The 12,183-nt window shown below is 46.2% G+C and overlaps 1 protein-coding gene across 1 annotated transcript in view; it reads right to left on the bottom strand.

Annotated features, from left to right (window-relative positions):
• crebbpa (CREB binding lysine acetyltransferase a) overlaps window positions 1–12,183 on the bottom strand; it is a 35,494-nt gene that overhangs the window by 4,589 nt on the left and 18,722 nt on the right. Inside the window, exons 4-24 of the mRNA XM_030781279.1 lie at window positions 11,462–11,702; window positions 9,874–9,987; window positions 8,559–8,819; window positions 8,141–8,246; window positions 7,809–7,946; window positions 7,375–7,492; window positions 6,863–7,046; window positions 6,589–6,651; window positions 6,351–6,472; window positions 5,969–6,148; window positions 4,921–5,118; window positions 4,533–4,716; window positions 4,094–4,212; window positions 3,545–3,784; window positions 3,205–3,293; window positions 1,951–2,031; window positions 1,617–1,673; window positions 1,029–1,106; window positions 879–946; window positions 482–632; window positions 47–193 (exon numbers count right to left, since the gene is read on the bottom strand). Coding sequence (XP_030637139.1) covers window positions 47–193; window positions 482–632; window positions 879–946; window positions 1,029–1,106; window positions 1,617–1,673; window positions 1,951–2,031; window positions 3,205–3,293; window positions 3,545–3,784; window positions 4,094–4,212; window positions 4,533–4,716; window positions 4,921–5,118; window positions 5,969–6,148; window positions 6,351–6,472; window positions 6,589–6,651; window positions 6,863–7,046; window positions 7,375–7,492; window positions 7,809–7,946; window positions 8,141–8,246; window positions 8,559–8,819; window positions 9,874–9,987; window positions 11,462–11,702 — 2,939 coding nt within the window. The remainder of the gene's footprint in view (window positions 1–46; window positions 194–481; window positions 633–878; window positions 947–1,028; window positions 1,107–1,616; window positions 1,674–1,950; window positions 2,032–3,204; window positions 3,294–3,544; window positions 3,785–4,093; window positions 4,213–4,532; window positions 4,717–4,920; window positions 5,119–5,968; window positions 6,149–6,350; window positions 6,473–6,588; window positions 6,652–6,862; window positions 7,047–7,374; window positions 7,493–7,808; window positions 7,947–8,140; window positions 8,247–8,558; window positions 8,820–9,873; window positions 9,988–11,461; window positions 11,703–12,183) is intronic.

The raw sequence follows: 12,183 nt of genomic DNA, 5'->3' as shown, positions 1-12,183 counted from the left end.
ATCTCAAAATCTCATTCTCTTTTGCACGCAAGTCATATCCACTTACCTGGTGTTGGGAAAAGGACATTCTGAGCCATATTCCTGTACATGCATACCGAAGAAACAGACATCCACGCCGTCGATCTCTTCAAAGGCGAAAAGTGCTTTGGTTCTATATGGGAAGCTTTCAGCCATCTCGCCTGTATCCACAAACCTGTAGTACAGCAGAAAACAAATTAAAGCAGATATATTTAATCTCTCCTAAGTAAACCATATTGCATGGTCTAAGGACTGTTTACTGCTTTGTTTAAAAGAATCCATGCAAAGTCAGAGAATGCAGAGAATCTGTACCACATTGACATGTTTCTACAGGTTACAGATATAATCTCATTTTTGAGGTATTCTAAAAAACATCATTAATGAAACAAGGTATCAAGTAGGTTAAACTTCAGGATGCACACAGTTGGTTATTCTAAATGATCAATTTCCGGGTCCAGTTTACCTCGCCTTCATGCCTGGCTTGACCTCCACTGTTTTGTCTGAGCTGGCCACCACTCGCACAAAAACCTCTCCAGCTTCTGGATGGTTCTGTCTCTTCAAGTATTTGTTCACTCTGTCTTCAATGTAAGTGCCCAACCTCGTCGTCTGCAATCCTGGGGTGGGGAGGGAAAAAAAAAAAAAAAAAGACAACAGACACTGTGTAAGAGGGGAGGCAAAATCAAAGCAAATGCCCACAATGCACTGCAAGAAAGGGAGTATGCATGGTGTTCCAACATACATTTTGTATGTACGTGTGGAGAAAAGAAGTCAAATAACCATGTAAAACCCATACAGGGACCATTAAAATCACAGGCTGAATTTCGCCTGAATTTTTAACAACCAATGTCTTTGCCACTCACTTTTTGCAGAAAACTTGTTCTCCTTCCTCGACTTTCCACTCTTCTTCAGACAGTTATCGCAGATGAAACTGTACAGATAGGACACAGTGTTAGTTTGTCATTTATGATAAAAATCTGAGGCTGTTTAAACTGTTAACAGGACAAACTTACCCAGACGGCCAGATGACTTCATAATGTAGAACACATATCTGATGCATCTTCCGACCGCAGTCCTTACATTCAACAAACCTGACCAACAAAAAGGGGAAAGAAAAAAAAGATGTGTCTACTCTAAGTGGCTATATAAAGCATTCCTATGGACACAGTTTTTTCTGCACTCTGTTCTGCAGAATGCATGAATGCCAACAGACAGCATTAGCACAGCAAGCAAAGACAACACAATTTAGACCAAACAGGTACACATGTCTATTATTCAGTACATGCATCTGTAATGAAGGTTTACCTTCTCAGACCTCTCTAATAATAGTAACGAAGCCAAGTTTTCAACAGATGGCACAACAGAGCATTACCTACGCAGTCTGAAAACACCTGAGAGACTACCCGGTTGATAGCAGAGAACGATTTACTGAACAATATGGCCTGCCCATTAAAGCACTTATGCCTTTTGACAGATCTAGAGAGTGCAGCATAAAATGTTGCCGACTGGAAAACGCATTCTTCAGGTGCAGCTGTAATACATTCATTTTAATGGGTGGTGTTTTCAGCATGGGTGTAGACATATAGAGCTGGTGTACTTACGGCTCAGGGTCTAGTGTATCGTTTTTCTTCCTCTCAAACTGGTCTTTAGATATCATCCTATAGGCAAAGGAATGAGGAACAAAAACGCGTCACAAATCAACACTAAACAGAACCACACGACTTACAGATGCAAACATTATCATTTATCTAAAACAAATAATTATCCACCCATAATGTGATACTACTTCATTAACAACAGACTTATAACACCACAACAACCTTTACTTGTGATCTGTGGGGTAACTGACCAAACGAAGTCGAGGTAACAAAAGCGCTTTGAATGGCAGAGAGGGTGGTTGGGGGAAGCGGGGAATATGAATAAGACAGGACTTACGTTTGTGGCTGCGCTGGGTCATCTCCCAGCGTCACGCTGTCTCCCTGGATCTCATTAAAGCACTTTTCACAGAAATGATACCTGTTAACAGCCACAACACCGTGTCACTCAGCATGTCACAAACACTCAGCCAAGTCGGACAGATAGAATATGAACGTCGCAGACTCTGATGAATAAAGAGATGTGGATCTCTGAGGAAAGATACCTTCTGCAGAGCCTTTACTGTGTGGGTTCAGCAATCTGAAAGGAGTCATGAGCTAAAGAATAAAGGCTGGCTGCTAATTAGGCAGAACGGCCCAGACTGGGCAGAGTGAGTGTATGTGTCACTCGTGTGCAACATAGCTGTGCATATGCAACCGCGCGGTTTCTCTAGTCATCCATGAAATGGAAACCAGCCCAAGGTTTCACAGTGAATAGTCAGCAAATTTAATCAAAGATCCACTACTGTGGAATAATGTGTCTTGTGGAAAACCAAGCAACACATTTCTGCTTTAATTCCTCGTGTGTGTGCCATGTTCCATAATGGTAACTGATTTATAATGGAATGGGGACGGTGATTATTCTACCATGTACGTCAGTTTGAAGTTAGCTTCAGGAAACAAACAAACAAATGAACCATTGTGATCTCTAAAACCGAGCATTTTAACTAGCTGTGGAACTCTTTATTAGCGAAGTTTCAATGTGGTCAAATGGCTGGGGGTTGTTTTTTGCAAGTGTGCTGTGCATGTGGACAGGCTGTAGTTGCTAGGTACATACAGTAGGGGGAGCAGGGGAGCCCATTATGAGTAATCAGGCATTTTTACAGGAAAAATGCGCTGAGATATGCCAGTGCGCATAATGCGAGGACCAATGAATAAAGCTGACTGGAGTCTCTTAGCAGACTAGCAGCACAGAAAAAGGAGGAGGACACGGGGAAGGGGGGTGTTAGTCTCTGGCCTCCATTTTTGTGACAGTTGTGCAAAAAAGCACTAAGCAAAACGTAAACAACTCCAGTCCTCTAGCCACACAACGCTGGGTTACGTTGTGCCAATCCTCAAAGCAAAGCATGGAAAAAGCAAACTGGCTCTTCTCAGATATGTCTGGTCTGGACTGCTGCACCCCAGAATCACAAACTCCGTCAAAGCACATGCATGGGGGCTTACGTTTCATTAACGACAGACCATTTGCCCATTGTGTGTATGGTATGGCAACCAGTCTCTGCTCAGTCTGTCAGGTACCTGTATCTGTGCATCACAGAGTTCAGTGCCATCTCACCTGTTTTGGTAGCTGTAGTAGGTGCCATCTCTGGGAATGGTGCACAGCTGCTTGCCATAACAGCACAGCGTTTGTGGAGAAAACTCATACTGCAGACAATGGGCAAGGGTGATAAGACAAAGAAATAAGAGTATGTTAAGGATGAATTCACTGAGGCTACTTGTTAAAAGAGCTGTCACGCATGCTGTCCTTTACTGAAACAGGGAATTATTACCGTAAAAAGCACGTGTAAATGCTCTTGGCATTTAAGTGTCCATCAATTTCAAAATGACAAGAAATCAAAGCATTCATGAACGGAGTGAAGCCTACGCTCGTCTCCCGTTATTTTTCTCCTCCTCACCTTTCTTCCGCAGCAGTAGCCCAGGCCCTGCATGACAGGGTCTATCTCCTGTTCAAACACCTCGGCCAGTTTGGAGCAGTACTTGTAGACGCGTGACGTTTTGCGGTTGTAGAGCCAGGCGTTGTTAAACATGAGCCAGACGTCGTCCACGTACTGCCAGGGCTCCTGATACTGCCCCGTGTCCAGTTTTCGTTTTATAGTGGACAGGTCTATGGGGTTCTTCACAATGTCAAAGTAGTCCTGCGTTACAAACAAACAGCGCTGTGAAAACGTCTGCAAGACGGCATTAGCCAGACACGTACGCAAAGCAGTTCTGTACTAACACTGAGGTAGACAAAGTCTGAAACTTAACATAGTTTTAAACTACTTTTACCCCAAAGTGTACAGTTTGTTAACAAAGAGAAAACATACATGACCTGCGAAATAAAACATTGAGATATAGCAACAAAAACAAAAAAACCCTAGAGTCTTTCCTGGTCTGTAATAGAAACGGTCAGTGAATAGACTGGTGATCAGTGCTCTGAGTGCTCATATGGATGGGGTACTGACTGGAATTCCCAGTAGAATGGGATCCACAGGCTGGCGGAAGGGCAGAGACTCAGGATCCTGTCTGTACAGAGATTCCAGTGTTGGCATCAAGGCCTGACGCAGTTCCTCTGGCTTAAAGACTACAGAGAATCAGAGAGGAGACGAGACAACATCTTAACATTTGATCAGACAAAAAGCCTTCAGTTCCTCAGGATTTCATTGTACAACACAGCCCTTTGTAATTACAACCTCTTGCCTTGATTAAGTCTGATGACCTCTCATAATGGTAACTATCATTTTAAGTCTTTTTTTTTTCTTTAATTTAATTATTCCTCAGTAGTCATATCATTTTTGCTGGGAGAAATTACAACATGTGAGATGGTACGAGAGTAATTTTTGTGCAGAGAGAGAGAGAAAGAGAGGGAGAGAGTAGCAGTGAGATACAGGGTTCAGCTCTCACTTTTCCTGCGAGACTGGGTAGGTGAGGAGGACGTGGTTGTGCCGTTGGTCCCGCCCTCTTCTTCCTCTTTGGCCTCTGTCCTCATGTCTGGCTTCTTTTCCTCCATTTCCATTGGCTCCTGCTTGGCCTCTGCCCCCTCCTGCTCCTCTTTCTTTACCATCAGGGAGCCAGAGTCATCCTCAGTCTGAAGAAGGAAATAATCACAGGAACAGTTACTTTACAGTTTTAAAGACAATTTAAGATCAGCCTTTCCAAGTTCATTTAAAATAGCAAAGTTTTACAAAACCTATCACCTGTTCTGCACTTTGAGTAGTATTCAAAACGTATTGTTAGTTAACCCCTATTACCCCATTTCCATCCAGGTCATAGATCTGACATGTTCATAAACAATGCCTGTGGGACACACCTCCATCTTGGCTTCCGTTTTGACTCCTGTGGAGTCAAAGTCCTGATCATCATGCCGGGGCTCAGTTTTGGGCTCGGGGGCGGGCAAGTCGGGTAGAGCGTGCTGGGAGTGTAGGTCAGCACTGGCGGCAGAGGCTGGAGTGGGCACCCGGTTATCCACACTGGCACCAGTGTGTGAAAGCTGCAGAAATAGATGAGTGCAAAAGAGAGCATGAACGAAAGGTGAATGGGTTCAGAGGAATGTGAACCATTAAAACAACCCCAAATAGGGGAAAAAAACCCCTCAAGAAATGGGACTTTAAAGATAACGCGCACCACCCCCCCACCCTCCGCTCCTTCAAGGCAAAACTCCATCAGTGTGAAATGTCAGCCTATGAAAATGTTCACATTTGGTTATACCAGGGATATAGAAGCCACACCAATGAGACATTCAGTAACTGAAGGAGATGAGATTCTAAACATCCACTCCATTCCTTCTTCTATGACATCACAGTTCATTCTTTCATTCTAAGGCGGCATAGCAGGAGTGGGTGGAGCAAGGTGACTGGCTCACCGGAGTGGTGGGGGGCTGCGTCTGGGTGGGGAGTTCCGGCTGGGTCTGGGGCAGGGTGCCCTGGACAGGGGTGGAGCCAGGGTGGGTGGGGGTGGAGTTCTGGCTGGAGGGCTGGGTCTGAGGGGGTGCGGGGGGCTGGAGCGACGGCAGGTTAGCGGAGGCAGCATTGGTGTTGGGTGGCGGAGTGGCGCGGAGGGGGGGTTGAGGGGGCGGGGCACAGGGCAGCTGGGAGCCCAGAGGGCCAAGTGCATTCAGGGGGAGGTTAGCGTTCTGTTGAGCCTGTTGCTGTTGCTGCGGGAGAGAACACACAAACACACACACACGCACGCACGCACGCACACGCACGCAACACAAAACATACACACGCAGGGACACAAACACAAAGTCGTGTTACGAGGGGATCTCACTGTGCCTAGGGAGGGGACGGTTATTGTTTTAGTGAGTGCGTGTGTGTGTTGGCATGCTCTCTCTCTCTGACCTGTGTGACAGCTGCCTGTGCAGCCGGTTGGCCCATGTTGACATTAATGGCGCCGGTGTTGCTGGAGAACTGGGGCTGAGCCATGAACTGGGTCTGATTGGCCGTCTGCGCCACCATACCGCCAGCGTGAGCTCCTATCATTCCTTGTGCCTGAGGCATCCGAGTGGGAGACATACCCATCTGAGTCAGAGAGAGAGAGAGCGGGAGGAGAAAATCAGACTGGTTATAACTGCTCTCCTGACAGACAGACTCCCATCACAAAGGTCTGTCTGAGAGGATGTCAACCACCCACTTTAATACAAGTCCCTTTATTCTGGTGATAAACACGGAGGAACAGAATGGAAAGGTGGGGGCAGGGGAAGAATAAAGGCAGTAGACTAACCGTAGGGACGGAGCTCATGTTAATTTGCTGCGGATGGTTCATTGGTGAGGCTGCGCGAGCTGCCATAGGAGTCTGGGACATGGGCACATTCTGCATGGCCATGGGGTTAAACTGGTTCATCCCTACAGGAAACACACAGAAGACATGAAACCACCACACACACACACACACCGATCAGAACCAGTTACAGTACGCAGTGAGAGACATGGTAAAACGCAGCAGTAGTGAAAAGAGGTACCTTGTGAAACTTGCATGCGATTCATGATCTGATTTGGCACATTGGGCATGGGCACAGGTCCATCTGAAGAGAGAAAGAGGAAGAGAGAATGAGGGAGAGAATGAAAGAGGCAATAAAGGTACTCCTTGTACATGTAGATGCAAATGAGATCAGTTACGCGTCTATGAGATGATGTGTGTAAAGTATTGCATGTTTATGGGCACAGAAGTGTGCGTATGGGTGCATTAGAACTTGTGCATATAAGGGTGTGTGTGCGTGCCGATGAGAGACTCACTCTGTGGCCTGCCAGCTAGTCCAGTGGCCGGTGCATTAGGCTGGGGTAGTCCAGCTTGCTGGGCCCCAGGTGCAGTCATAGGCGCCTGGTTAATGATCTGCTTCTGTAGCCGAGAGCGTCTCTTCTCCTCTAGCTCCTTCTGGATCTTATAGATCTTCTCTGCCAGGAAGTGGTAATACTCATCCTGAATAACAAAGTCAAGAGGGTGAGGCCGGGGTTGACTGTGTGATTGGTAAACCCACAAGAGCTTCAAAAACAACCTGTGAGAACACGGTATTACACATACGGACTGGTACAGCCTCAAAACCAAATCGCATGTTCAGCGATACATGGAAACTAAGTAGCTAAAGGCAGTTTAGTGTGGAAATACTGAGCTCACATTAGCAGAAAGCTATTTTCATGGGGTGCTCTGAGAGTTCAGAGCCAAATGTGACATCTTTGGAAGAATGGCAGAAGCATGTATTCAGACTCCATGTCTGTGGGGGTGTGTGTGCGCTGTGTGTGGAGCATACCCTGCTGTTTGCAGACTCGTACATGTCTCCCTCCACTTTACGAGCGTAAGCCACCAGATTTTCCATGCGTCTATCCTTCAGAGCAGCTGGATCTGGTGTAGGGAATATGGCTTGAACCCTGCAGAGCGAGAGTGTTCTCAATCTTTAATGCGGGGACAGAGTAACGAACATTTACATAACATAAAATATGAATCAAAGTATCACCAACAATTATGAATTCACAACAAGGAGAAATGGAGAACATTCTGCCATTACGACATACTTCAAATTTTTCAGTAAGAAAGAAAAAGAATATTTTAAAGTTACTCAGTAGTGGATAAGGATTGCCAAAATGACTAGGAAAGACAACACAGCATCTTTAGAAAAACAGGACATGAGTTTAGCGCAGTGGAAAGGGGCTGTCAAGCTTTGAGGGCTACGGCAGATGGACTCACAGTTTGTGCACGAGATGGTTTCGCAGGTCCTGAGTGACGTGCTCGTGCCAGGCCTTCCTCACCCCCGTGGACGAGATGGGAGCAGCCGTGGGCAAATTTCCCATAGTGCCCACCACTGACCCGTCTGCCATCAACTGACTGCAGGAGAGAAACGGACAGAGAAAGAGCTCAGCGAGGGAGACGTCTTACACCATATACTCGGAGTGTACTGTGGTAAAATTCAATGCTGACTGTCACTTCAGCCTTGAGAGAGTCCTATAGAGGGGGAGGACAACGTGTTCCGTAGTGGTAGAAAACTGTTTGTGTGTGTGCGAGGGCTCACGGATGCGTACTTATTGGCGTTGAGTGTGGACGGGAGAGAGTTGTCAGCGTGCAGTTTGGCCTGTTCTGATGTAGGAACCCCAAGAGCCCCTCCACTCAAATTCATCTGATTAGCACCTGTACAAAAAAAAAACCACACACACACATGAAAACTTCATAAAACACAGCCAATACATTCAGTATCAGACTTGCTTTCAATGTCGGACATCGCTCAGCCTCCTGCGTTTTAACACAAAGCTTTGCATATATACACAACCAATATGATTTGATGAGCCACAATAATAGAAATTCTGATTTGCTCACATCTCAACTTCAAACAAGGTGTGTTTATACTGAATGTACAGCAAGATCCAACAGTCTAAACACACAACCGGTTTTACGTGATAATCATCATGCTGATAGTGTACTGTGAGTCAGACGAGTCTTTACCTAGAGGGTTCATCGGCCTCATCTGCTGTTGTGGGTGCTGCTGTTGGGGTGTCTGCGTGCTGGGCTGCCCAGGAACCTGCGTCTGCGCAGGTGTCTGCGTGGGTGGCTGGTTGCTGTAGGGAAGACCCAAAGCAGCATACGCTCTCTGCATGGAGCTGGGGTCTATAGGCGTGGAGCTGTTCAGAGTGGGAGCCGTCTGCTGTCCTGTGCCCACTGTACCTATAGAGTTCTGCAAGCCAGCGTTTGGAGAACTCAGCATGGCTGCAATGGGAGATGCAGAGAGAGAAAAGAGAGGAGAAAATGTGAAGACATTAGGCTGATTGTAGATGATAATACCACAAATGAAGATGTCGATAAAGCCAAATGATTACTGGTGCGCATAGCGAGAAAGACAGTGCAGTATGACATTTCGTGATCTGAAGAAAAAGGGGGGGGGGGGGGGGGGGGGGACAAAGCCCTGGTGAATTCAGTGTTTGAGCTGACTTAATGGGTTTCGTTTGTTACACACAAAGAAAGGACTGAACAAAGAAAAATCCAAAGCATATAAAAAAGACCAGAGCAGAAAAAAAGAAGAGAAAAGAAAAAAAAAAAGAAGGGACCATCTGCATAAAAAGTACGTTATAGCATTATTCTTTCCAGAAAGCATTTCCAACTCAGGGGAAGCAAAACCTCCAGCTCTCTCTCTCAGTGCTGTGATGAGAGATGTTCAACAGAGACGGGGGAAAAAAATGAGAAATTGAGCAAGAGTGCCAGGCAGGCAGTCAACTCTAGCTGCAGCAGCAGCGGGGGATTTAAATGAGTCACTTTTCTGGCAGCCAATGGCACAGTGTGATTCCTCAGGCCCCTCCTCCCTGCGTGTGTAGTTGCCCCTCCCCCTGCTTCTCAGATTCCAAGCTTCACAGGACTGTTCTCAGCTGTTCTGTGCTCCGTGACAGACTGGCTGAAATGACAACGCTCTATGGGGGGAGCTCTAAGGTATTTACTAGCTGATCTGCAGCAACAGTGAGAACTGATATTCCTTTAGCAACACGAGTGAATCAAATGTGCCATCCTTTATTCTTTAGGGCTGCCAAAAAACTTAAAAATAGTAGGCCCAAAACTTGTCTACACAATTACGGCATAATTAAAAGTTACACTGGGCAAACTAAGGCAAATCCCAATAAAGCAGGAGTTGTTGAGACTAGAGAATGTTTTTGGGGGGGAAAAAAACACTACAAAAAGCATGTACTCACTGACCCCTAGCTGATAAGAGCAATAAACCAAAACACAGTACAGTGTAAGAGAGAGAGAGAGACTGTGGGTGAGAGACACTCACGTTGCTGGTTGCGTTTGTCACTGGCGTTCTTTAGTGGCAGACACACAGGACAGTCGTGTCGAGTGCAGTTCTTCCAGTGCGAGATGATCTGTCTGGAGGATGCACAGTGAGCCACTGCAGAGGGAGAGAGAAAATAAGTCTGCAAAGAGCTCCCAATGACCACATACATATATACACACACACACACACACACACCAGCTGTCACTGAAAATCAAGAAGGCACTAAACAGTCGCTGGTCTCTGAAAGATCCAAATCATCATGTTCTTGGTGCTTGACAGGACAGGACGGGTTCCCTCCCTTTGTCCAACACTGCTGGGCCAACGCAGGCACACTGACAGCCTCTCAGCAGTCAAGAGCTTGTAGGAAGCTCAGGGCCAGAGAGGTTCAGCCAGCCCAGTGAAGGACAGGGACTTCAAATCTGGGCACTCTCACTGGTTCCACTACATCCCATCTTTTATCATTCTGTGGTAGACTCTGGAACATTCTGCAACTTCTCACTAATAAATGCTTGCTATCGGTGTCAATTGAACACTACATTGACACAGAACATTCAACTCCAAGTTAAGGACATTTCTACACCAGTTACATACAGACAAGCAATGTTGGCCTCAGCATTACTTTTTGCTACATAATACGCTGAGTTAAGGAGCATGTGCATCTGTCAGAGACTAGTCTCCGATGATGGAACCAGTCCAGGAGAGAAAACGAGCAGGTGATTCTGGCGGTTGAGAAATGCCAGGAAATGAACTGGCACGCTGACACACGAGTTTGGCTCACTTGCCATGTTTGGCTTGAACCGAACGTTTTCTACTCTGAGCCCAAGACAAACTGCGCAGCTAGGCCCAGACACACAGAGTTGGCCAGAGGGAGACTTTTTCATTAAATCAGACACATTTCTCAGTATTGCATTATCTGGAGAGGAGGGGAAAAAAACTTCGACTCTCACTCGGTCATTTTTGAAGCATTTGATATTAAAAACATGGTGTGCAACGTTTGTTCTGGAAATTCCCATCTGCAGCATGTGGCTTAAGAACCAACCGGGTGCCTGCGTGTGTGTGTGTGTGTGTGTGTGTGTGAGTGTGTCTCTGACAGAACTCTTACTGGCTCATTGAGTGTACAGATGCTGGCAGACAATGCAGTTCTGTAGAGACAGCAAAGTCCCAGTGTTTACACAGGGAACAAGAGTGACACACACTCACACGCCCTTGAGGCAAATCCTCTAACTGAGCTTGCACTATAAATCTCTGTCTCTAAGTCAAACAATCCCATCGCAACCATGATTTTTTTTTTTTTTTACATCCTCAATTCTTTTCTTCTTTTACAAGCTACATTCTGACCAACAAAACTCTAAAGAGCACAGAGTGTCCGAATGTCTCAATACAATGAGGTGAGAGTGATCTTACTCGGTTTTTAGGTTCTCAAAAAAACATGCCGTCATTGAGAACTGAAAATGACAAATTCCAAAAACACTGGCCTGGGCCGTCCCTGCCTTATTGACTGAATACTCTGACATGTACGCCTAATAAACCAACGTGCCAATCCATACAGAAACACACGCCCTTGCGGTATCCCTTCCATTTCACTCACCCTGGCAGGACTTGCCAGCCTGGCAGTGGGTCATGTGATTGAGGACGTTCTTCATGGTGCGGCAGTGAGGCAGGGAGCAGGCGCGAACCTCTCCGTTAGCCTGTTCCCGCCGCTGGCACTTATGGGCATGGAGCAGCAGGACCAGCTGCTGCTGGATCAGCTTCCGCTTCTCCGGGTCAGCCGTGGGGCCTGCCGACACGCCCTGGGCCGGCACCATGCCCACCGCTGGAACTTGCTGCTGCTGGGGCTGCTGCTGCTGCATCTGAGACTGAGAGAGAGAGAGAGAGAGAGAGAGAGAGAGAGACGGAGAGAGAGGAGAGATAAAAGACAGCAGTCAGTAAAATCAAGAGTTACAGCCCATCTGGTGGTGGAAGTGCTGAGAGGATATGAAGCAGTTCGGGAAATAAAAACCACTAAAAGAAGAGACGGAGGAAAAGAGGTGGAGGTAGAGGACTGTAATTAACCTGCTGTTAATTGTTCAGTGTCAGACTGGAAACTGCAAGTACACAACGATGGAGAAACCAAACTGGTCATTTGCTCTTCTTCTCTGCACTTAATGGCAGACAGAAAGTAAAATACGTGGCTGGTTCAGGTCTCCTACCTTGAACCGGAATTTCAGCGCTAATTCACACATTCAGTAGTGACTAAAACAAGGAAAAACGTAATACTAAAAAAAAAAAAAAAAAAAAAAAAAAAAAAAAAGAGACATTTTAATTTAATTC

This window comes from Chanos chanos, chromosome 8 (assembly GCF_902362185.1).
Source record: "Chanos chanos chromosome 8, fChaCha1.1, whole genome shotgun sequence".
Lineage (NCBI taxonomy): Eukaryota > Metazoa > Chordata > Actinopteri > Gonorynchiformes > Chanidae > Chanos > Chanos chanos.
Note: the sequence above shows the minus strand (reverse complement) of the source record. Positions and strands in the feature narration are given on the sequence as shown.